Source organism: Vigna unguiculata, chromosome 4 (genome assembly GCF_037176805.1).
Source record: "Vigna unguiculata cultivar grain cowpea cultivar isolate G323 ecotype 2 chromosome 4, ASM3717680v1, whole genome shotgun sequence".
NCBI lineage: Eukaryota > Viridiplantae > Streptophyta > Magnoliopsida > Fabales > Fabaceae > Vigna > Vigna unguiculata.
The window spans coordinates 44293859-44316045 of NC_140795.1; the positions used below are offsets into that span (position 1 = coordinate 44293859).

General features: G+C 30.9%; 2 protein-coding genes and 1 long non-coding RNA gene across 3 annotated transcripts; all 3 read right to left on the minus strand.

The window, feature by feature from the left end:
* Positions 1-690: 690 nt before the first annotated feature.
* On the minus strand, positions 691-10596 carry LOC114180871 (ATP-dependent DNA helicase RRM3-like). The gene is made up of 9 exons (XM_028067163.2): positions 10507-10596; positions 10300-10420; positions 10058-10173; positions 9768-9960; positions 9049-9132; positions 8169-8317; positions 7770-8037; positions 7578-7674; positions 691-1806 (listed from the first exon to the last, which is right to left on the minus strand). The coding sequence occupies exons 1-9, from the start codon at positions 10594-10596 to the stop codon at positions 702-704; spliced, it is 2223 nt and encodes a 740-aa protein (XP_027922964.2). The 3' UTR covers positions 691-701.
* Positions 10597-11978: 1382 nt separating this feature from the next.
* LOC146887275 (uncharacterized) lies at positions 11979-12640 on the minus strand. The gene is made up of 2 exons (XR_014994329.1): positions 12315-12640; positions 11979-12237 (listed from the first exon to the last, which is right to left on the minus strand). It is a non-coding gene; the product is annotated as an uncharacterized LOC146887275 (long non-coding RNA).
* A 4551-nt stretch (positions 12641-17191) lies between these two features.
* Positions 17192-20639, minus strand: LOC114180872 (receptor-like protein EIX2). The gene has a single exon (XM_028067164.2). It carries the CDS (start codon positions 20605-20607, stop codon positions 17212-17214), a length of 3396 nt encoding a protein of 1131 aa, XP_027922965.1. The 5' UTR covers positions 20608-20639; the 3' UTR covers positions 17192-17211.
* Between the last annotated feature and the right edge of the window lie 1548 nt (positions 20640-22187).

Here is a 22187-nt window from a genome sequence, read left to right on the forward strand (position 1 = left end):
TCCAAAAGAAAATGCTTTTCAAATTCCAAAATTGGAGGCTGGACTTTAGTCACATTTGTTTGAGAGGTTTTTCCTGCTTTAAGTCCTTTGACAATGCCACCTAGAATCTCTAGCACCATGGTCTGCACCAAAATGGTTAAGTTGATTAAAAAACTTGTTAATGGTGTGAACATTAAGATCCAAAATAAGGCAACTCAAAGAACCTCAAACCTATTTCTTCTTCTGTAGAAAACTAGTCCTTCTACCCGTGCAACGCACGGGTTTTTTTTATATGTAATAATTGTGGTCATAGCAATGGGTTTTTGGATATTTAATAATCTATATGATGATAATCTAATGTTTTAAAAAGATGTTGACGTTTATCAATGGAATAGATCAATTTAGAATGTAATTAAAGTTGTATGTCAAGTTAAGATTTGATTTCATTGAATATTGTCGTCAAACACCAACAACAAAAATATGAGTAATACAGAACTTTGTTAATATAAGAATTAAAAAAGAATAAATTACATACCTAGAATGTATCCTTTGGTATTGAAGTTCATAACTTCCTTTTGTACACAATGACTTCTTTGTTCAACTTTTTCAGTACAATGATTTTCCTACATGGCAGAAAATACATAAATCAATTGATATATATTTATAACAGTTTTGAAATGAGAAATAAAATTCTAAATGACATACCTATAATTGATTTCTTTTCAAAGAGTTTCAAAAATTTCTTTGTACACAACGTTTTTAGTTGTGTTTGTTACCTTTCCATCTTCATCCAATATAAGTATTTTCAATCCTCTTTTGGTTTTGACTCTAGAAATAGCAACATATAGTTGGCCATGTGTGAATACAGGTTGTGGAAGATAAAGGCCAACTCTAGAAAGCGTTTGTCCTTGACTTTTGTTAATCGTCATTGCAAAGCATAAAGATATCGGAAATTGTCTTCTTTGAAATTTGAAAGGCAACCCTGAATCAGATGGCACTAAATCCATTCTTGGTATAAAAATGCTGTCACCAATGTTTTTTCCAGTAATTACAGTTGCACATATTACATTCTTGCCTAAATGTTTGACTTGCAATCTTGTGCCATTGCATAAACCTTTTGCTTGATCAATGTTTCTCAAGAGCATAATTGGAACACCTGTTTTCAACTTCAGTTTATGATTTGGTATCCCTGAACATTTGATATCATTTAAAAATTCAGATGTAAACCATTCAGATTGCACTTCATCTTGTTCATCAGATTGGCAAGGTGTATCTGAACTTAAATAAGTCACCTCATCACCACCAATTAAGGACAACATGAAATCATTTACTTGCTCTACAGAATCATTTGTTGGGCACAAAATTGCTCCATCATCAAAATAATTAGGATTCAACATGTTAACCACAAATTCAGGATAGACAAATTCAACCAATGACAATAAAGGTAAATCTGTGTTTGTAATTAGGATCTGTTCGGGAATTTCAACAATGCACTCACCATTTTCATTTAGATCCATTCTTGCGTCTCCAATCTTCAAAATCCAATCAGCAAATTCTTGAATATCATTGGCTGTTTCAGTATTTGATGTAGTACTTAATCTCATGTTCTTGGATAACTTTAGCACTTTACAACAATTCCATAACTCTGAATAGTTGATTGATGATTTTATGATATCAAACTTAGATCCTTTTTTGATAACTGGTAGAATTTGTCTAAAGTCACCTCCTAACACAACTGCTTTGCCACCAAATGGTTTGTCTTTATTGGCATCATCAACATTTCGCATAATATCTCTTAGTGTTCTATCAAATGCCTCAAAACACATTCTATTCATCATTGGTGCTTCATCCCAGATAATCAAACTGAATCATCGTTTGTTGTGTCTGAATTATTATGTTGTCTTGTTGTTTCATCATCAAGATTGAATTTGTTTTGAAGTGATTGTATGACTTGAAAAGGATATTTCACAACTTTATTCTTAGAAACAGAATGCGACCCAGTTAAAACATCTGATCTCCAACCTATGAAAAACAACCAAAAACAATTGTCCTACCTGCATGGGCATTGTGAGTATGAATCCAAATGTAATTACCTGCACTGGAATTGTTCTTATTTTGTCCATAATTTCTCTGACTGTTATTGTTAAAAGCTGGAGTCATTAAAAAACATTGATATAAAATCTAAAATTGTCATTTCAACATGTATATATCAAATTAAGAATAATGTACAAATATACCGAAAGGACTATGGTAAGTTAAAGTAGAAGTTGCAGATTGTGAAGTGATTTGTTGTTCAACTAAAGTACTTGAATAACTTGAGAATTTGTTCACAGTTTCTGCATTGAAACGAATGTTAGTTTAAAGTGGTACGGATTTAATATTCTTCATAAATAATGTTACTGTTAAGCATTGGAAGAACTTGACAACTGACCAATTTGACTGTGAAATAATGAATTCACATTGTGAAGGTTGTTGTTGTTGTTGTCAACATCTGGAAAAGGATTATTGTAGAAGCATTGTTATTAAAGAAATTAAAAAAAAAGTATGGTGCAGAAGCGAAACAAACTTACTTCATTGATTAAGTTAAAAACATTCTTTAAAGATATAGATTAGATAGAAAAAAACTTACTAATATCCAACTGTTGTAATGGATTCCTTTCTATATTTTGGTGAAATGATGTTTGTGATACAGTTGGTTTATCTGTGAGTTGAGACGTATGGTTTGCAAATCTAGTTTTCTTTCTTGCGTTCTCTTCTTTCTCATCTGCAACATAAAAAAAAATAGAAACATACAAATGCATCATTTCAAAATAACTGATTGATGAAGAATTAGAAAACTTAAATGAATTAAGTAAGATGTTAATGACTTACATGAATGTTGAGGATTTTTTGCATTGAACCTCTGTTGTAGCAGCAGTTTCCTTCTCAGCCTTGCATTTTTACAATCGTTATGCTCCATTACAGTACAGAAATGTTATGGAATAGTTTCAAAGGTTACAATGGAAGAAGCAAAAATAAAGGTAAGTTGACTCAATGGATGAAAAAGTGTTTACTGTTTTATTCCTATATTGGTGAATGTTTTTGTTAAACTTTTTGTTGTAGCTGGTACCTCTAATCACAATTTTGGAAACAGAAATATATGTAATTATAGTACGAAGCAGTTTTTTGAGAAGAGAAAAAGATAAAAATAGAAGACAAACATAAAAAACAGAAAGAGCATGCAGTACTGAGTGTTACTATATCAGAAACATTCATATATATAGGACTTATTTCAGAGTTGATTTGTTCTTGCAACTAAGAAAACATTTCCTTTATATGTAGGTACAATCAGACGTTTTTTTGAGTCAGTACTATATATAGAAAAACAAAGAGAACTTTTTCAAAGGAATTATGTACAATCTTAACATCATTATGTATAAAAATGATAACATACAGTCAGTGTACGCACATACTAAAGCAACATACATCCATACATATGATTATAAAAATGAAAACTTTTCATTATTCCTCCTACTATATATGTTTCAATTTGATCATATATTTCTCATTTGAATTAGAGAACAAAATAAATTTATTTCTGAATATGCTACCATAACAGAGAAACTTCAAAGAGATTTCATTGATAAGAAGGTAGAACTATACATATGCATTGCTGAAAATAAAAGAACTTGTAGGTTGAAAAGTACATAAGTGGCAGAAATTAAAAAATAACTATTTATTGTAACTGTAAATTAAAAATTACAATATGTTAGCACTTTGACATTCTGATTGCTTTTCATGTGGTCCACCTCAAACACCAAGTCAATAGTTTGATGAAATCCATGAGCAGTGCAAAATTCCTTCCAGCCACTTCCAATTTTGCTAGACTTCTTAGGATGATTTCTCAACAGTAGTTTGCACTTCACTGTTTTAAGCGGTCCATAAAGATAAATGTATTTAAAACTTCCTTGACGAAGATAATTGCCAAAATCAGCTGGCAAATCCTAAAGAAGACATAAAGTATTAATGAAATTAGTATATGGATTAAATTTTAAAAATAATTTCGAAATATAAATCAAGATACGATACAAACATCCATTTAGTAAAAAATATGAAATTTATCTCACCAGATGGCTAGCATTGCATTGATTTGGATTCAGAAATATTTTGAAATGCAACTTCGGTCCATCTGTCATGGGTTGATCTGCCTGAATTCTTTTAAGAAAACGTGCAATAGACAAAGGTTTGCATTTACTGGGAAAAATAGTGATGTGGAAGCAAGAATCACCAACATATCCAAAATAAATAGTGTGAAAATCGTGAAGATCATATATGTGCCTTAATTCAGACCATCCTCCAATTAGCATTGGTTTTTGTAAATTCTTGTTATAAGCAACCACATGTCTATTGCCTTTTTCATCTCTTAAAGTCCATTGACGCTGAAGATCGTCATCATAAAGAATGGCGAATGCACGATCAACAAAACCAACAACCTCGTACAACAGAATTTGTTTAACAAAAAATTGGATTAGTTAACGTTAAAAACAGGATATTGTAAAAGAGAAGAAGAAATCCTTCTATGCAATAGAAAGAGTAGAAGAAATCTTGTAAAAGAAAATACGTCTGAAAAGTTTGACAATGAACTTACCTCGTCCTGAAGGTGAATAATAGAGAACTGGTACCTACTCATTCTATAAATAACATCATCTTCATTGAAGTTGTTTTCCATTTGGTTGGACTTTCAGAGAGATAGTACAGAAAAAGTTTGAAGAATGTATAATATCCTTGAACTGATCTTGCCGTCCAATGTTCATGGTAGAATGTAGATGAATATTTATTTATAGAAGACCAATGACAGATGAAAAGACGGGACGATTCTAAATAGATTCTTCAACAGTAACGTAATTATTACTGCATTGGAAAACTGGAAGAAGATAATAACAAAATAAAACATTAAAAATATATAACGTTACTAAAAATATATTAAATTATTCTATTACGCTACAAATATAATAATATAATATATGTAATATAAACCAATAACATCACTCCAAAAATAATGTATAATATTATACGTATAAATTTAATACTTCATTCGTACTTGTTGTATAAAAAAATGTCAAATATATCGTAGAAGGTTTAAAAGTTATTAACAGAAGATGAGCCAAAAAAAGTATTCAATAGAAAATGTATATGGCATCCAATTCTGTTGTCAAAACTTCAAACTGTCAACAGATAATTCCTTTGCCATATTTATATTATTTATGAAAAGTAAATATTATGAAAAATAGACATTTAGAATTAATGTTATGAGAAAAAATATATATATGTTATTTATGAGTGGCACAAGTTTAAAGAAGAATTCTTTGACACAAAAAAGAGGTTATTTACGACTTCCATTACATGATGCTACAAAATGAAATCAATTTCAGCAAGTTTTGATGTAGCTGGAAGTACTCTATGTTGACAAAAATTGAAAAATGTCAACAATATCTTCTGCACCAGCATATAAAATTATTTAAAATCTAAATAAATAAACTAAAAAGAGCATAATATTGTTATCATGAATTTGAACATAGATGTTGAGGTTCAGATGCAATTAAAGATAAAATTTAACATAGAAGTTGATGTTCAGAGGAATTTAAAGACAACAAATAACATAGACATATTACATCCCCAAAATGAAAGTCATAAAAATAATAGTCTTGAAATAGAATAACTAAAAGTGGATCTCAAATCGCTGATTTTTCCTTCTTAATATTTCTTTTTAAAAGCTTCAATGGAACATTGTCTTCTTCGATGGATTCAAGTGATGCAGCTTTCTTTCCAGATTCTCTCTTATGTGAACTGCTAGCATCATCGTTGGTTGGATTATCTTGGATTAGTTCAGGTGATTGGGATCCAGACTCAATTGTTTCTTTGGTAAATCGTACTAATAAATCCTACAGTATTAAAAGAAAATTTATTAAAACAAAATCGACATAACAAAAGCAAAACATTATTAAAATTATGAAAGAAATCATTGATTTTAAAAACATGAATATAAGTTGTATACCTCTGAAATATTAACGGTGGACTCATTCACTATACGCAATTTTTCCCTGCTAAACTCACCATTCCCAGCATAAACATCCTTCAAATAGGTAGAAATAATGAGATGATAGAAAAGAAAAACCTCACTGAATTATAAAGAGATTATAATGTAAAAAATATTATCTTAAATTACATCTTACCACAGATTTCAACGAAGAATCATTGAATTTGTCAATGATATCATCATCAACACATATTTTCTTCACTCTGAAAGACTGTTCAAGTTTGAAATTCTGATCGTTCCTACTTTCCACTTTAAAAAGCAGACTTCTATCAACTAACTCATCAAATTGCTTAGGCAAATTTCCAGAAGAATTCATCTACAAAAAAATAATAATTATACATTGTGTAATTAAATATATAAGTGGAAATATTGAAGAGTATACCTTATCATGAGCGTCTAACATATCAGCACAAGTTTTTTTGAAAAGGGTAGTTGCATCCCTATCAAAGAGGACAAATGTGGTTGAATCGGAAGAGTCCATAACTCGGATTTTAATCCTATATCTGAAAATTGATAAATAAATTTCATCAACTTGATAAATTAATTTTACCATGTTGTTTAAAATTGACATTAATATTAAAAAACAATTCGTTAACCTTGGAAAGACTTTTATAACATGCTTGTTACACTTTTCACAAAAGAACATCTTGGAATCTGGATAAACAGCTTTGTTGCACACACAAGCAGTATACCACCAGTCATCGTCAACCAAGATATGCTTAATTGTTGCAAACAATATGAAAGTGGTGACCTTTCAATATAAAAAACATTAATGAATGTATTATTGTCAATACGAAAAATAGTACAATGATACAAAAATATTTTCTAACCTCTTTACAATCTTTTAGACCTTGAATGTTGGTTCTAGGTGTAAGTGTTAAAAAGTCCTCTTCGACAGTATTTTTCTGAGAAAGTTGCGTTAATCCTTGAGAGGGAGATTCATTGTTCTCAATCATTCTGTGCAAAAGGAAATATTGTTATACTCATAAAAATTAAATATATTATTGAATGTATGTATATCTGAAATATGAAGTTCACGCAATCAAGGATAATTTGCATTACAAAGTAAAGAAAATATAGTGTATGTCATATCTGAAATATCAGATACACTATACTTTTAAATTTAAATTTCGAATAGAAATTACCTTGATTTAAGTTCAGATGCTTCCTTGAAGTTAACATTGTACTTAATACGGGTGCAGAACTTACAATTTTGAACTTGAACCTTATCTATATTTAAAAATATAGTGTATGTGAGAGTAACATGTAATAATTAGTACAAACTACTTTGTAAAAGTAATAAGAAAATTTTACCTTGAAAAGTTTTGACTTTCGCAAATTCTATGCTTACAGCAGTATTTTGTACTTCTCCACTCGAAAGAAATACATTCAGTTCATCCACATAAATACCAAACAAAGTACACTCTATTCGAAACCTAAAAATTTAAGTGCAATATAATGTGATGTAGTTATTTGGAAAGAAATATAAAAAGGAATTTAATATAGTATAGATATACAATACCCATCGGCTTCTATTGCTATGACATTTAATTTTGTTGTCTTTCCATCAACTTGCAATTCTCTTTCAGTCCCCACTCCGACCAGTAATCCCAAAATATCTAAAATGCATTGTATACGTGCTAAATCAGATACTTAAAAAAAATGTTTATTAAGAAATAAATTAATAGTTACGGAACTAAAAATATTGACTTACCAACCAAATAATCAGTATCAAATGCAGAGGTTGTCAATAAAGACAAAGGTGTGTATTGTGGTTTAATCTCAGGAACCAAATTAACATTAACCAAAGAAACTTTTGTACCAAACTGAAAATTTATCTTATAAGGGTGGTGTGTTGTTCTGTATATTCCAGAATTCGGAGCAACACTGAAGTTTTGTATAGCATAAACATGGCCTTCAGAAATGTCATTTTGAAATTTGTAAATTAGAGTACGTCTAATTGAAGCATGTATTTTAGAACCCTGAAACACATAAAATGAACATTTATAAATTTTAGTATAAATTTGTTTAGCATACCACTATTTAATAAATACAAATTTGTAAATGAAAGTAGGTGTAATGCAAGAATTTAAAGAATAAGAATAATAATAACCTCTTTGTCTTGAATAACGAACTCCATGGAAAAAGGACACCTCTGCTTAGTGAAATCAGGAACAAACCATGAACGAATGACCCTAGCGATAATATTCCAATTTTCCTTCTGGGGGCTTACTTCGCTTATGCTCTGGCTTTGGTTAGGAACTTCACAGAGAGACATGTTGAACTCAGAAGAACAATATTGAAATGTGAGAAGTAAAAAAGACCGGATTAGATTGGAGACATATTTATACTTACATACATAAATAAGGAACTAATAAGACAAAATTGTTATGCAAACCAATAAAGTAAAGAAATACCAAAAAAAGGTTGAAATAATAAATTACTCATCACATTGTATTTTTTATTTGTCAAAGGAGAGTAAAGGAAGTTAAACGATTAATGAATACGTGGATATGGAAATTTTTGAAATGGTAAAAGAAAGCAAAAAGTAGAATATATTCAAATAAGGACAATTCAAACATGTTGTACGAACGTTTTGACAGAAGTCATGGGAATATATATTGGTTAACCCGGCAAATAACATCTATTGATGTCAGAAGGAATCAACTATTGATATTCATTTATTGAAAGGTTTCATAGTAAAGGAAAATTCAGAGAAAAGCATTCTGATCAAAATAAAGCATGAAGCACATTACTTGAAAGTGAATAAAGAAGGGGTTGGCGTGATGGAGTAAGCAAAAAACAATTAAGAAAAAAACTGCATATACATGCATACATCCTGGTTTCTTATGCATTCACGAAAGAGGAAATGTAGAGAAAAGTGATAGGAAACGATAATGTCTTAGACGAAATTTCAGAACTGCAAATGTCATATCATTTCGTCTGTAAAGCAACACTACTATATTTGTACATAAAACAAATGAAGTAGATACCTGTGATGACTGCAAACGTTAATGGCTTGTAAGAATACGTTAATGTATGTGAAACGTCTTCTGGATGAAGCAACTGTGTTGGATCTGTACAAAAAGACAAATAAAAGTATGGTGCAGAAGCGAAACAATCTTCTAAGAGAAGGAACTGTGTTTGAAACTTGTAGGAGAAGGCACTCGTTTGGATTATTTAAGTAAATAAAGTGAAAAAATAAAAAGAAATATATATCAAGAGTACAATTAAATATTTTATGAAATGACGGATGCTTACACCAGAAGAAATGTCGTGGAAGGTGGAAGATAAAGAAACATAATGAAGCAGTGCAATATGTCATATCAATAGACATTGAAATGAAAGATTAAAAAAGTATTATAAGGGATGTGTATGAAAAATGTTCTGGATAGCTATATATTTAAATATAGATAAAAAAAATTAAAAAGCAGAGACATGATATGATTTGTGTCTGACAGTAATTAAATGCAACAGATTTACGTATATGGAAGAAGATATGGAGCAGGTATGAGTAAATAACTTTGCAGAAGTTCAAAATAGAAAGACTAAAACATATACATATATCTAATATAATAATAAACAACTAAACTTCATACAAAACATACAGATTATAAATCTGTTAAGAAATATTGTTTATAGATTGTTCATAGCGGATGATAATAATCATTTATATTAAGAAGAACATTGACATCATTGCTTTCTTGTTGACCGTCAACCTCAAAAACAATTAAATCTTTTTCCTCGAGTCCATGAACTTCACGAAAACGTTTCCATCCACTTCCTATCTTGACTGATCTAGGTCTAATCAACAACTTGCATTCAACTCGTGCCTTTGGACCGTAAAGAACAATGTGTGCGAACTGAGTGTTAGCAAAATATTGTCGTAAGTCTGAATTTAAGCCCTGGAAAAAAAAACAAAAAATTATGGACACAAATTACTTTTGTAGGTGTCAAGGTTAAAGAAAATAAATGATGGACAAAGAAGATAAACAAAATCACCAGAAAGCTTGCTTTGCAGTTGTACTTAGAAAGCCGGAACTCAAAATGAATTAACTTGGTCCTTATGAGAGGAGCATTTGTTCTAACATGACTTAGGAATTTATGGACAGTTGATTCTGAACAATGATCGTAAAAGTGTATTTCAAAAACAGAATTCCCGAGATGCCTTAAATAACATAGTTTCGGTGGTTGAATTTGATAAAAATTTCTTATATCAACCCAGCCATCAGTAATTCGCGGACCATAGGTATTCATGTTGAAGGTAACATGGTGAGCATGGCCTTTTTTATCACAAATAGTCCAACGTGGTCCCAGTTCAATGCCTAATTGAATGACAAACAAACGATTGACGAACGCAAAATCCTTCATAAGAAAAACAACATAAAAACATAATTAGTAAAGGATGTCGGAGAACAGTGATGGTAAATAGTAAGCAAATTCGCAAAAACCTGGTCTTCCATGAAAATAGTAAAGAATCCACCCTTCCATTTTGAGCCAAGTATGGATTGTTCACCAAGGATGCATTGCTTAGTTGTCATCTGTAAAATTGGAAAATTAGGTTTGTTTTGGCAAATATAAATTAAACGGACTGTAACAGTGTTGAACAAATTGTTGAACATGATGAAAATAACAGCTTCTAAGAACGTCTGTTTTAAAAAATGACAGAAAGATAATGAACAGAACATAATATCAAAAAGACTGCTTAAAAAAATCAGAGAAAGATGCTTATAAAAACATGAAGATCAAAATCGATTATAAAAACATGAAAGGAAGATGAAGATCAAAAACGATTATAAGAAAGGCTGCTTATAAAAACATGCATACAATATGGCAAGAAAGATGAACAGAAAATAATATAAAGACCAATGCTTAGAGACACGTCTGCTGGTAAAAAGGAAACGAAGATGAAGATCAAAACCGAATATAAAAAATGCTGTTTGTAAAAACATCCATAGAATATGGCGAGAAAGAAATATGGTGAGAAGATATAGGAGATGAAGAGAAGTAGAGTTGATAAAAGGGTTTAACAGTCATACCTTTTTGTAATGAATAACAACTTCTGGAAGTGCAAGAGGAAGGCTTGTTATCGCAGTGTAATGGTGTTAATGTGAAGCAGAGAAGATAAGTTAATTACTTTCATCCTGCAAAAAAAATTAATGAAACAAATATATACCAGACAGTGGAAGAGTCTGGAGATGGAGATAAGTATGACACGGCAACAGACACTGCAATCATCATTCTCGTCAGAGGTAAAAAAAATAATGAGAAAAACGTTTCAAATTTCTAAACGTCTCTTGGAAAAAGAAATGGTCATTAATTTTATCGGCTGAATGATTTCAAATAATGAAAGAGTGTTGCAGATGATCGAGGAGTTCAATCATCATTACCTCGAGCAGTGGAGTAATTAATGCGGGGAAACCTGATAGACTGGGTGATTTGAAATTAATAAAAAGGAATATTTATTGAAATATTAAATGAAATGATTTATGCTAATTAAAATTATAAATATTCACATGTTGCTCAGGAAACCTAATACTATATAATGATTCAAATTTAATGTCTTTTAACGACGTGTATGATTAAAATTATAATTGAAAAAAACATTAATTTATATTCTGTTTAAAGTAATGATTTAAATGTAATAGTTTAATTTTATAAAAATATATTAGTCATTAATGTCGTGTACAAAACTCGTAAACATAAGAAGAAATAAAAAATATCATAAAGACTTAATGTATAAAAGCAAACACATAGACTAATATATGTTATAAGTGCATACAAAATATAGTTGACCTAAAAATCTTCTTATATATATATATATATATATATATATATATATATATATATATATATATATATATATATATATATATATATATATTTATATATAAGAAGATTAACAAAAAGACTATACAACATGTTATAACTTAAAACCAGATTAATGGATAAAACACTTTGATATGGTTGGTTGTTGTGTGTCGTTCAACTTCAAAAAAAACCTGACGATGATCATCTGCAGAAAGTTGATGAAGATTACAAAAACTTTTCCAGCCAGTTCCAATCTTAACACAATTAGGTCTTATGATCAGTTTACATTCGACTTGTCCCCGTGGTCCGTGTAGAACAATAGATCTAAGACCACTGTTTTTAAAATAAGTCGCTATTTCTTTTTTCAAATACTGCAACAAAAAGGAGAAAATATCTTACTTATTCAGAATGAATGTAAATAAATAATGAAAGAAAAAAAAAAACTAACCAAGTCGCTGGATCGACAGTAATATGTTGATAGTTGAACTTCAAAATGCTTTAAGTCTGAAGTATGTAGAGGACGACGAAGAGAAAGATGGTTGAAGAAGTTGGCTTTCAATGTTGAGTCGCAAAAACGTTTAGAGACGTGTAGTTGGAAGGACGAATTTCCAAAATATTTGAAGACAACCAATTTGTCAGACTCATCTGCATAAGAAGATATTAAATCATTCCAGCCTTGGGTGATCATTGGAGTGTGAATATTCATGTTGTACGTAACAGTATGAACATTCCTGTCGTAATCAACAATGGTCCACTGTGAACCAAGGTCCTTCAAATTACGTATTATGAAGAGACGGTCGACGTACCCAAAATCCTTCAAAATAAGGAAGGTTAGAATAAAGAAATACAAACCAAAAATAAGAAGGAATGTGAGTGAATAAAGAAAAAACCTGGTGTTTCAAAAACATAGTGACGAAACCACCAAGCATTTTGCCAGAAAGTATGGCTTGTTGTGTGCGCACGGATTCCATTGTTTCAGTAAATAGTGGGTATGAAGAATAATTGGAAGAGAAGATAATGGGTCACACAAAAGAAATAAGTTTTGTCAGTATGTAGACGCCAATATATAGAAAGAGAAAACGAAAGGTCATTACTGTTGCAAATATACAGAAAGAGAAATGGAAAAGTCATTCCTTTTGGTAGGGTCCGTACTTACACGTGAAGCGTGCATCAGAATTTATTCAATTAATTGTGAATTTAAAATTGAAAAAAAAGGACGACTTAAAAGAGAATAGGGTTGGATTATTTAACTTAATAAGGTGAAAAAATAAAAAGCAGAAGAAATGACGGATGCTTAAAGCAGAAGAAATGTCGTGGAAGGTGGAAGATAAAGAAACATAATGAAGCGTGCATCACAATTTATTCAATTAATTGTGAATATCAAAGTGTAAAAAAAGGACGACTTAAAAGATAATAGGGTTGAAATAATTAGAAAAATTTAAACAAAAAAAAAATTACAATTAGAAATTTAAACTTTGTGAACTGTTATTTTGAATACACAGAGAATACAAAGAGTTTTTAAAAATCAAAAGAAGAAGTCGAAATAAATTAAAAATAATAAGAAATTACAACATGAAAAAAGCTGACATCTATGTCTGGCGTTCTCCACAGAAATGATGAACATAAGAAACGTAATTTTGCGTTTTAAAAAACATGTTTGTGTTTTAATCTTCATTTCAGAAAATAAAAAAACTGAAAATTAACATGAAGCAATATAGAGAAAAGAATAACAGAAAAATATGATATGCAGAAAGCTCAGAGATATACCTGGAGAAAAAGATGTATGTGGTTGTACTCTTCATTTCAACCTTGTATATACCTGGAAAATAAGATGAACAAAACAAACCATGAGATCTTTGCAAAAAACACAGGGAACCATAACAGTTCGGTTGAGAAACCAAAAAAAATAAAAGGTTTCGACAAAAACAAAGAAATCTGAAGAGAAGCGAGTCTTGATGTTGAACGTGTTTGTAGTGTTCATGTTGAACGCAAAACCATTCAAGGAAGACGATGAAGAGAAGAAGATGAACAGATGAAATGTAAGAAAGATATAAATAACCTCGCCAGAGTCGAGTTTTTACTTCAATTTGAAACAAAAGATTGTGCTTGTACTATTCATTTGAAGCATTTAAACACTGAAAAATCAAATCAAGCAAAGAACCAATAAATATTTTAAAGAAACATAAAGAAAAATAACAGTTAGGTTAAGAAACAAAAAAGTTAAGACATGAACAACAAAAATGGACAGATGAACGGGAAATCTCAGATGTTGAAGGTTGTACTCTTGATTTCAACCATTTATGTAACTGAAAAATAAGATGAAGAAAAAAAAACATTAGATCTTTGTAAAAAAATAGAAGAAAAAAACCAGTTAGGTTGACAAACAAAAAAAAAAAAGATATCCACAACAAAAATGGACAGATGAACGGGAAATCTCAGATGCATGTCTTTTTAACCTTCAGTTGAAGCCTCAAAAGAAAACAAACATGATGAACAGAGAAGATGAAACGATGAAATGAAAGAAAAATAGAAAAAACATCTCCATAATGGGTTTTTTGGTGGAAAAAGAAGATGTATGTGGTTGTACTCTTGATTTCAACCATTTCTGTACCTGAAAAATAAGATAAACAGAAAAAACCATTAGATCTTTGTAAAAAAATTCAAGAAAAATAACAGTTAGGTTGACAAACCAAAAAAAAAAGATATCCACAACAAAAATGGACAGATGAACGGAAAATCTCAGATGCATGTCTGTTTAACCTTCAGTTGAAGCCTGAAAAGAAAACAAACATGATGAACAGAGAACATGAAACGATGAAATGTAAGAAAAATAGAAAAAACAGCTCCATGGTCGTTTTTTTGGTGGTTAAAAAAGATGTCTGTGGTTGTACTCTTGATTTCAACCATTTATATACCTGAAAAATAAGATAAACAAAATGAATATATCAGATCTTTGCAAAAAAAATGAAGAAAAATACCAGTTAGCTTCACAAACACAATAAATTAAACATCAACAACAAAAATGGATAGATCAACGGGAAATCTGAGACGCATATCTTTATAAGCGACAGTTGAAGCCTGAAAACAAACCAAAAATGATCAACATAAGAAGATGAACAGATGAAATGTAAGGAAAAAAAAAAAAGGAAGCATCTCCAGAATGGTTTTTTTGCTGGGTCGGTCAGAGAGAATGAGAAGATAGAGAAAGAAGAAAGAAGCCGCTGCCAGAGAGAATGAGAAAGATAGAGAAAGAAGAGAGAAGACGGTGGCAGAGAAAATGAGCAAGAGAGAGAAAGCATTGGTGACAGCAGAAGCGGAAAAGACACGGAAGAGAGAGAAAGATAATATACAGTTTAGATTTTCAGAAGTTTTTGACTTTTTTTTAAAAACTGAAAATGCTGAGAGAGTGACACGTAAGGTCTTTTACTTTTTGTAGATAAAAATTTGAATTACGAAGAGAATCAGATATATTATTCAATGTAAAAACTTCCTTTTGTTAGTTCACAATTGTATATTGATATTGATCTAAAGGCATCATCAGTTGTGGTTGCAAGAACTTTGTGATGAAGACAAGGTAGATGATCCATGAACTTCTGTGAAACCTTCGAAATAAGCATCGGTAAAAGATGAAACAAGAGAACATAATAGGATCGTGTAAATTGAAGACATAGATCATGGAATAAATTTGAGTGAGTTAGGGCATGATTAAGAGAGATGAAATTGAAAGAGGGAGACGAAATCAAAAGCAATGATGTAGGGAAACGAAATCGAAACAGATGACGCATGAAACGAAATCAAAAACAACAGGGAAACGAAATCGAATTAGCAGAGAAACGAAAACGAAAATGGAATCGAAATTGAAAGCAGAGAAATGAGATCGGAAGCGAAATAATGATAAAAAGCAAGGAGACGAAATTGGAATCAAAAATTCATTACCTTGAACTTCATACAAGAACGATGGAGGTACAGTGGAGGCACGCACACGAAGCGTGCATTTTCTTCCTTACACGATAAAAACGAAAGAAAGGAAGAGGTAAGGGAATGGACGATTTATTCGTTTAATTAAAATTTACCAAAAAAGGAAATATGAATAGAAATAGAAAAGGTGGAAGAGAATTAAAATGGAACAGTTCTTCATCACACCGTCTTTGTATATGAAACTAAATCTTCTTTTACAGCAGAAATCTTGGTTCTGCATATTAAACTCTCTCTGTTATATATACTCCTGGCGCAATGCCTTCTTTCTCCATTTTAATCATGTTCACTCTTTCATATCAGTAATTCACTTTAAATTTCCATATCAACAGAGTTCGTAGATTATGAAAAGTCTACACTCATTTTTGTTGGAAGCTTTGTTTTTTGTTTGAACTTTGTTTACTTGAAAAGTCTTCCCATTCAAAGTCTTTGGATAGGTTGTTATGTTGTCTTTCCAATTCAATTTTAAGTTGAACAATACAGTATCATGAAAAATGATCATATTAAAGAAAACATTTTAATCCTTTATTATTAAACATTATTATCCTGCATCTGCTTCCTTTCCATTACTACTTTTCTTTACTCTCTACCTCTTTCATGAATCACTTTTCTTTTATAAGCTTTTATTTATGGCATTCAACATTTACCTTTTAACAATGAAAACTGAAACTAACAATACCAATTAATGAAAGCAGTACTCCTCCGATTAATCCAATGTATGAGAATTTTTTACATATCTTTGATCAAAAGTCTATCAAATGCAGAGCAGACAATTTTGCATATTCAAGATAGACCTTCATACCAGAGTCTCATTTTTCTCCTGTTTATATGTAAAATGTTAAAATAAAATGGACTAAATTTAAAAAGTGAAGAGATAAAGTTAAAAATGCTACGTCCAAAACTAAATGTTCACCAAGTATTTGAATCTTGCTGTTGAGAAAGAAAGTAGTCTTTTATAATGCCTTTGAATCTTGCTATTGAGAAAGAAATTATAACCATCTATAAATTTGAATACGAATGCCTTTGAGTATCTAAAACCCAAGCAACTCATTAAATATATTGCTTCAATTCTTTTCAACAAGAGTTCTACATGGTTCAAATTAAGTTCACACTGTCTAGATTTTCTAACAACAGATTGCAATTTGTTAAATTAGCTAGAATTTATCCATAATAAGTTGGACATGTAGATTCTTTAGCTTTGAAATCCACTAGTAATTTAAATAAATAACACTCTCATATTTGAAAATAAATCAAACAAAACATAAACTACCTGGAAATTTGATCAACTATGCAATACAGAGTAGTTCAAATTAACTTCCATGTTTTATAATAACTTTATTTCTCACCACATTAGATATATTGTACTCACATTAGAAAAAATATTGAAGTTTGAACCACACATGATCAAGGAAATGAAAATAGGCATAACGCCATGATCTACAAATGACCAGAGGACCAACTACTATCCAAAATCCCACCATATATCCAAATGTCATACCCACATAAAATAAGTTTAATCCATGCCTATCACTCCCTTTGCCATTCTGAATATAGCTTTTGTCATTGGAGCTGCAACTGATGGATAGTGGTGGGCCACAAAGATTGTTGCCAATAAAGTTGGACGCATCAAAGGTTTGCAACTGAGTTCCTGTTGGAATTTTTCCATTCAAACCATTATAAGACAAGTCTAGCATGCTTAGAAAGCTCAAATTTGAAATAGTTGGAGGGATTTCACCAGAAAGTTCATTCCCTGAAAAATCAATGGACAACAATGATCCCATATTACCAATGTTTTGTGGAATGTGACCACTAAGTTGGTTGTGGGACAAGTTCAAAAACATCAAACCATTTAAATCTGTGACTTCTCTGGGTATTTCTCCTACTAATTTGTTATTTGACAAATCAATGCTTGTTACCAACCCGAGAAAGTTTTTGTATTCATCTCCTCTTCCTTTCAACCAAAGACGAACACTGATTACAATATAATCTGAATATACAAATGTATAGTTTCTAGCAGAAAAATAGATAAGAGCAGTTGTACTTTTGTTCATCTGGGTCATGGTCTTCAAACTATTAAAACAAGTAGGTATGTTTCCAGTCAGATTATTTTGTGCAAGGTCTAACACTTGAAGAAGACTCATATCACATATTTTATTAGGAATGTGACCCGAAAATCTATTTGATCGAAGGATAAGAACCTTCATATCTAAAAATCTTTCTCCAACCCAAGTTGGAATTGTTCCTGAAAAATTATTTTCTCCAAGATCCAACAAAATCAATTTATTGGTCTTTTTCAAAATTGTAGGAAATGTTCCCGAGAGCAAGTTTTTACGGATGCTTAATGATTCTAGCTCTATTAAGGAACTCATGGATTGGGGAATGTTTCCAACAAAATTATTATTTTGTAAATTTACATCCAATAGATATGGCCAGATGTCCCAACAATCTGGTATCTCCCCTGATAAGTTATTCGATGCAAGATTGAGAAATTCTAATTTCATTGGCTTCTCTTTACCTTTACATAAAAAATCATCCATGGATTTGGAGAATGAATTGCTTGAAAGGTCCAAAAATCCCACACCATTTGAAAGTGAAGGAAATTTGCCACTTAACTTATTTGCACTTAGATCAACAGCAATTATAGATATTGGATTCTTTAAAGTAGTCTGAAGCTCACCATGGATATGATTATGAGAGAGATTTAGAAAAGAAGCTTCAGAAAATGTTTTCCAAAACCAATAGGGAATAGAATCCAAAATTCCCGTGTTAGGCATCGCTAAATAATTAAGTTTGTCTTGAGATTGAATCCATGAAGGAAATTTAGGACCTAATTGCCAAGAACTCATATCCAAATAAGTAAGTTGAAAAGTAGGATACCATTTTGAACCCACTTTTAAAGTCAAATTGTTTTCTGGTGCAGAAAACTTATACAAACTCGTAAGATTCGTGAGATGATCCTCTGTGACAACTCCTTCAAAACAATTATAATCAATATCAAGACTTGATAATTTAGAGAGTGATCTAAGACTTTCAAATGGATTTCCACCAAGTTGATTTGAGGACAAAATAAGTACTCTCAATGATGAAAGTTCTCCAAGTGATTTTGTATGTTTTCCATCACCTTTGTTGCCACAATAATCTAGTGTTACATTGCCTGAAAGTTGATTGTGTGATAAATCAAGTCGAACTAGAGAAGTCAACTTTCCTAAAGAAGTTGGAATTGAACCTTCAAGTTTATTGTGTGATAGATCAAGTATGACCAAAGAAGTCACCTTTCCTAAAGAAGTTGGAATTGGACCTTCAAGTTGATTGTATGACAGATCAAGTATAACTAGAGAAGTCATATTTCCTAAGGCATCATAAATATTTCCTTGTAAGTTGTTGCTTGATAGGTCCAAAAACTTGAGATGAGGAAAACTACTATAAAACCAATGAGGTATAGAAGATGAGAATGAATTTGAGTGCAAATCAAGATATTCAAGAAGTGTGAGATTTCGAAGACCATCAGGAATTGGACCTTCAAAGTAGTTAAAAGATGAAACGAGAGAAACAAGTTTCTTCAATCCAAACACCCACTTTGGAACAAACGAGATTCCAGAATGATAAGAAACCTCAGAAAGATCCAAAGTGAGGAGAGACGAGAAGTTAAGAAATGATTGTTGATTGTAGTGGGGAAGTGTACATCTCGACAAATCTAGGTGCACTAAAGAAGAAAGAGCTGGGAGGGAGTGAAGCAAGTGAAATGATTGGGATAGGTTTGCACCTCCTAAATTAAGATATTCAAGCTTTGTAAGACTTGACAACCAGTCAACATTTCCAATAAACAAAGTTTTGTCAATAGAATAACCACTATGAAGATTAAGGTAGAGCAAGTTGGAGAGATTTCCAATTTGAGAGGGAATAGTTCCATTGGCAACATCGCTTAGGTCTAGATACACCAAATTGGAAAGATTACCAATCTGGGGAGGAATGTTGCCCATGAATCTAGAAAAAGAGAGGTCCAAGTGAATTAAGGTGGTCATTGAGCCAAGAAAAGAAGGAATTGGCATACTTGCTTTAAGTGACCAAATGTTGCTCAATGTAAGATAACGAATTTTGGAAAGACTTGATAGCCAATTAATATTTTCAAGAAACAGATATTCTTCATCAGATCCAGTGAGGTGGAGGTGGAGCAAATTGGAGAGACTCCCTATCTGGGGAGGAATTGTTCCGTTGGCAACATAAGATAGGTCAAGATAGACCAAATTGGAGAGATTTCCAATCTGAGAAGGAATATTCCCCATGAATCCAGCATCAGAAAGATTGAGGTGAGTTAAAGAAGTCATTGTTGCAATGAAGGAAGGAATTGGAGTACTTGGAAAATGATTGCCGCTAAGATCCAAGTAATTCAAATGCTTCAAATCAACCAAACAAGGATTTATCTCTCCACCAAATGCTAGTTTATGATAGTCTTCCCATGCTTCTTCGTATGCTTCTAAATGCAATATATAAGGAAGGTTGTCATCGACATCAGGACGTGGAGTGGTGAGGTGAAGCTCTGCAACATGAGATGTAAAGTTGTTGCACACAACTCCATCCCACTCGCAGCAATTGGGATTCACAGAGGCATTCCAAGAAGAAAGCCTATTTGAAGGATCTGTGAGATCATGCTTCAACTTCAACAGTGTCTCTCTCTCACTTCCAATGCACACCGTCTCTCTGCACACACCAAAACTTGACATAAAAAGCGAATAAACAAACACAACCATAAAAAAGGCGGAAGTCATTTTTAACCAGCTATTGTAAAGAAACGAGTGCTTTTTCATTACAAAGAAGTGGTTATGGGTTATGCATACATACTAATACCCTATTTATAGAGAGAGCTGCACCACCTTTTCATAGTTGCTCTATCCGTCTATCAATTTTAATTTCTATGCTAATTTTATAAAATCAAATTCACCTCTCAATATCACTTTCATATTTTATCTTCTTTTTTTTTAGACCTTACAAAAGATCAGTGTTCCTCCTCTTCATCCCCAGCCAAAAAGTTTAAATAGTACTAAAGAAATAAACGATAATCAGATATTTAAATAAACGGTTAACTTTTATTTAACCAAAAATTATTTTTACAATTAAATAACTCTTTAAATCACTTTTAATGTTCTACTTTTTGTTGCTTTATTTCTTCTGACTGAAAGCCAATAATTACTTTTTAAAATTAGTATTCAAATCCATTTTAAAAACGCTCTTCATAAATAGTGAAGTTCTCACTAAATATCTTAACCTATTTATCTGACTGTCTCTATTGTTGGCTCCACCTTCGTTTTCTCTTTGTTTTCTAATCAAGTTCGGAGATGTATAATAATCCAACTTATTGTTTGACATAGTCTTAGCCTTTTCACTCTCATACTCACTAATTCATATATTATGGTAGGAAAGAACAATAAATATACAAGTCATCAAAATATATAACTTAAAAAGATTTTTTCTTCCTTATATTGCTCGACAAAATTATTATTTTTTCTATTTTAAGTGGAATGTTACAGTTTTTTCTTTCACATAATATTAATTAATTATTACGGAGACCTAAAAGAGTGTAAAATACTTGTATAAATTTTACATTTATGGGTTAGTGTGGTTTTTCTTTTTTAAAAAGTTTGGACATATTTTTCACACAAAAATAAAATAGAACATGGAAAAAGTGTTGAATATTTTGAAAAATATTATCCGTCTCCCATCCTTATACTTCATAATCCTCACTTTTAAAACTTTAATTTATTCAGAAAAAGGTAGAATATTATTACAATTTTCTACATGAAAGGAGAAGATCTCTTAACTTTTGTTTGAGTCGTGTAGAAAAAGAATTTTTGTGTAATGTTAAAGACAATGATACTTAATATTAATATTGATGGTGTTCTACCGTGCATTATTACGTGTCACACAAAAAATTTAACATGTGACAACAAAAGTTTTTGCAGAAAATATATTAAAAAATAAAAAAATGGAGATCTAGTTGATTATTTTTTTTTTAAAGTTAGAACATGATTAAAAAATTTTAAAAACAGGAACCAACTTAAAATCGTCTGACCAAAATACAGACAAAACGAATAATTAAACATTTATATTTATAGTAAAATTTGTTGTCATTGCGATTCTTACAAAATTTGATCTCTAATTTTACAAGTTAGTTCCGATTGGATTAAGATTTTAATGATTAGTTTGTAGATAAAGATAACGAAAGGATTTATGTCTCATGTAATTGTAAAAACATGATTCAGTAAATTATACTTGAAAATTTTATAGGAGTAAAAGAAAAAGAATCTAATAAACTTATATTTTGTATTAAATTTTTCATGAACAATAATTA

Coding starts and splice junctions, on each gene's coding strand:
- LOC114180871 (XM_028067163.2), bottom strand. CDS start 10,596: ATGACAACTAAGCAATGCATCCTTGGTGAACAATCCATACTTGGCTCA. Junction 8,038..8,168: donor TCGTTATTCAAGACAAAGAG/GTTATTATTATT, acceptor TATGTGTTTCAG/GGTTCTAAAATACATGCTTC. Junction 7,675..7,769: donor TGATACTGATTATTTGGTTG/GTAAGTCAATAT, acceptor AATGCATTTTAG/ATATTTTGGGATTACTGGTC.
- LOC114180872 (XM_028067164.2), bottom strand. CDS start 20,607: ATGACTTCCGCCTTTTTTATGGTTGTGTTTGTTTATTCGCTTTTTATG.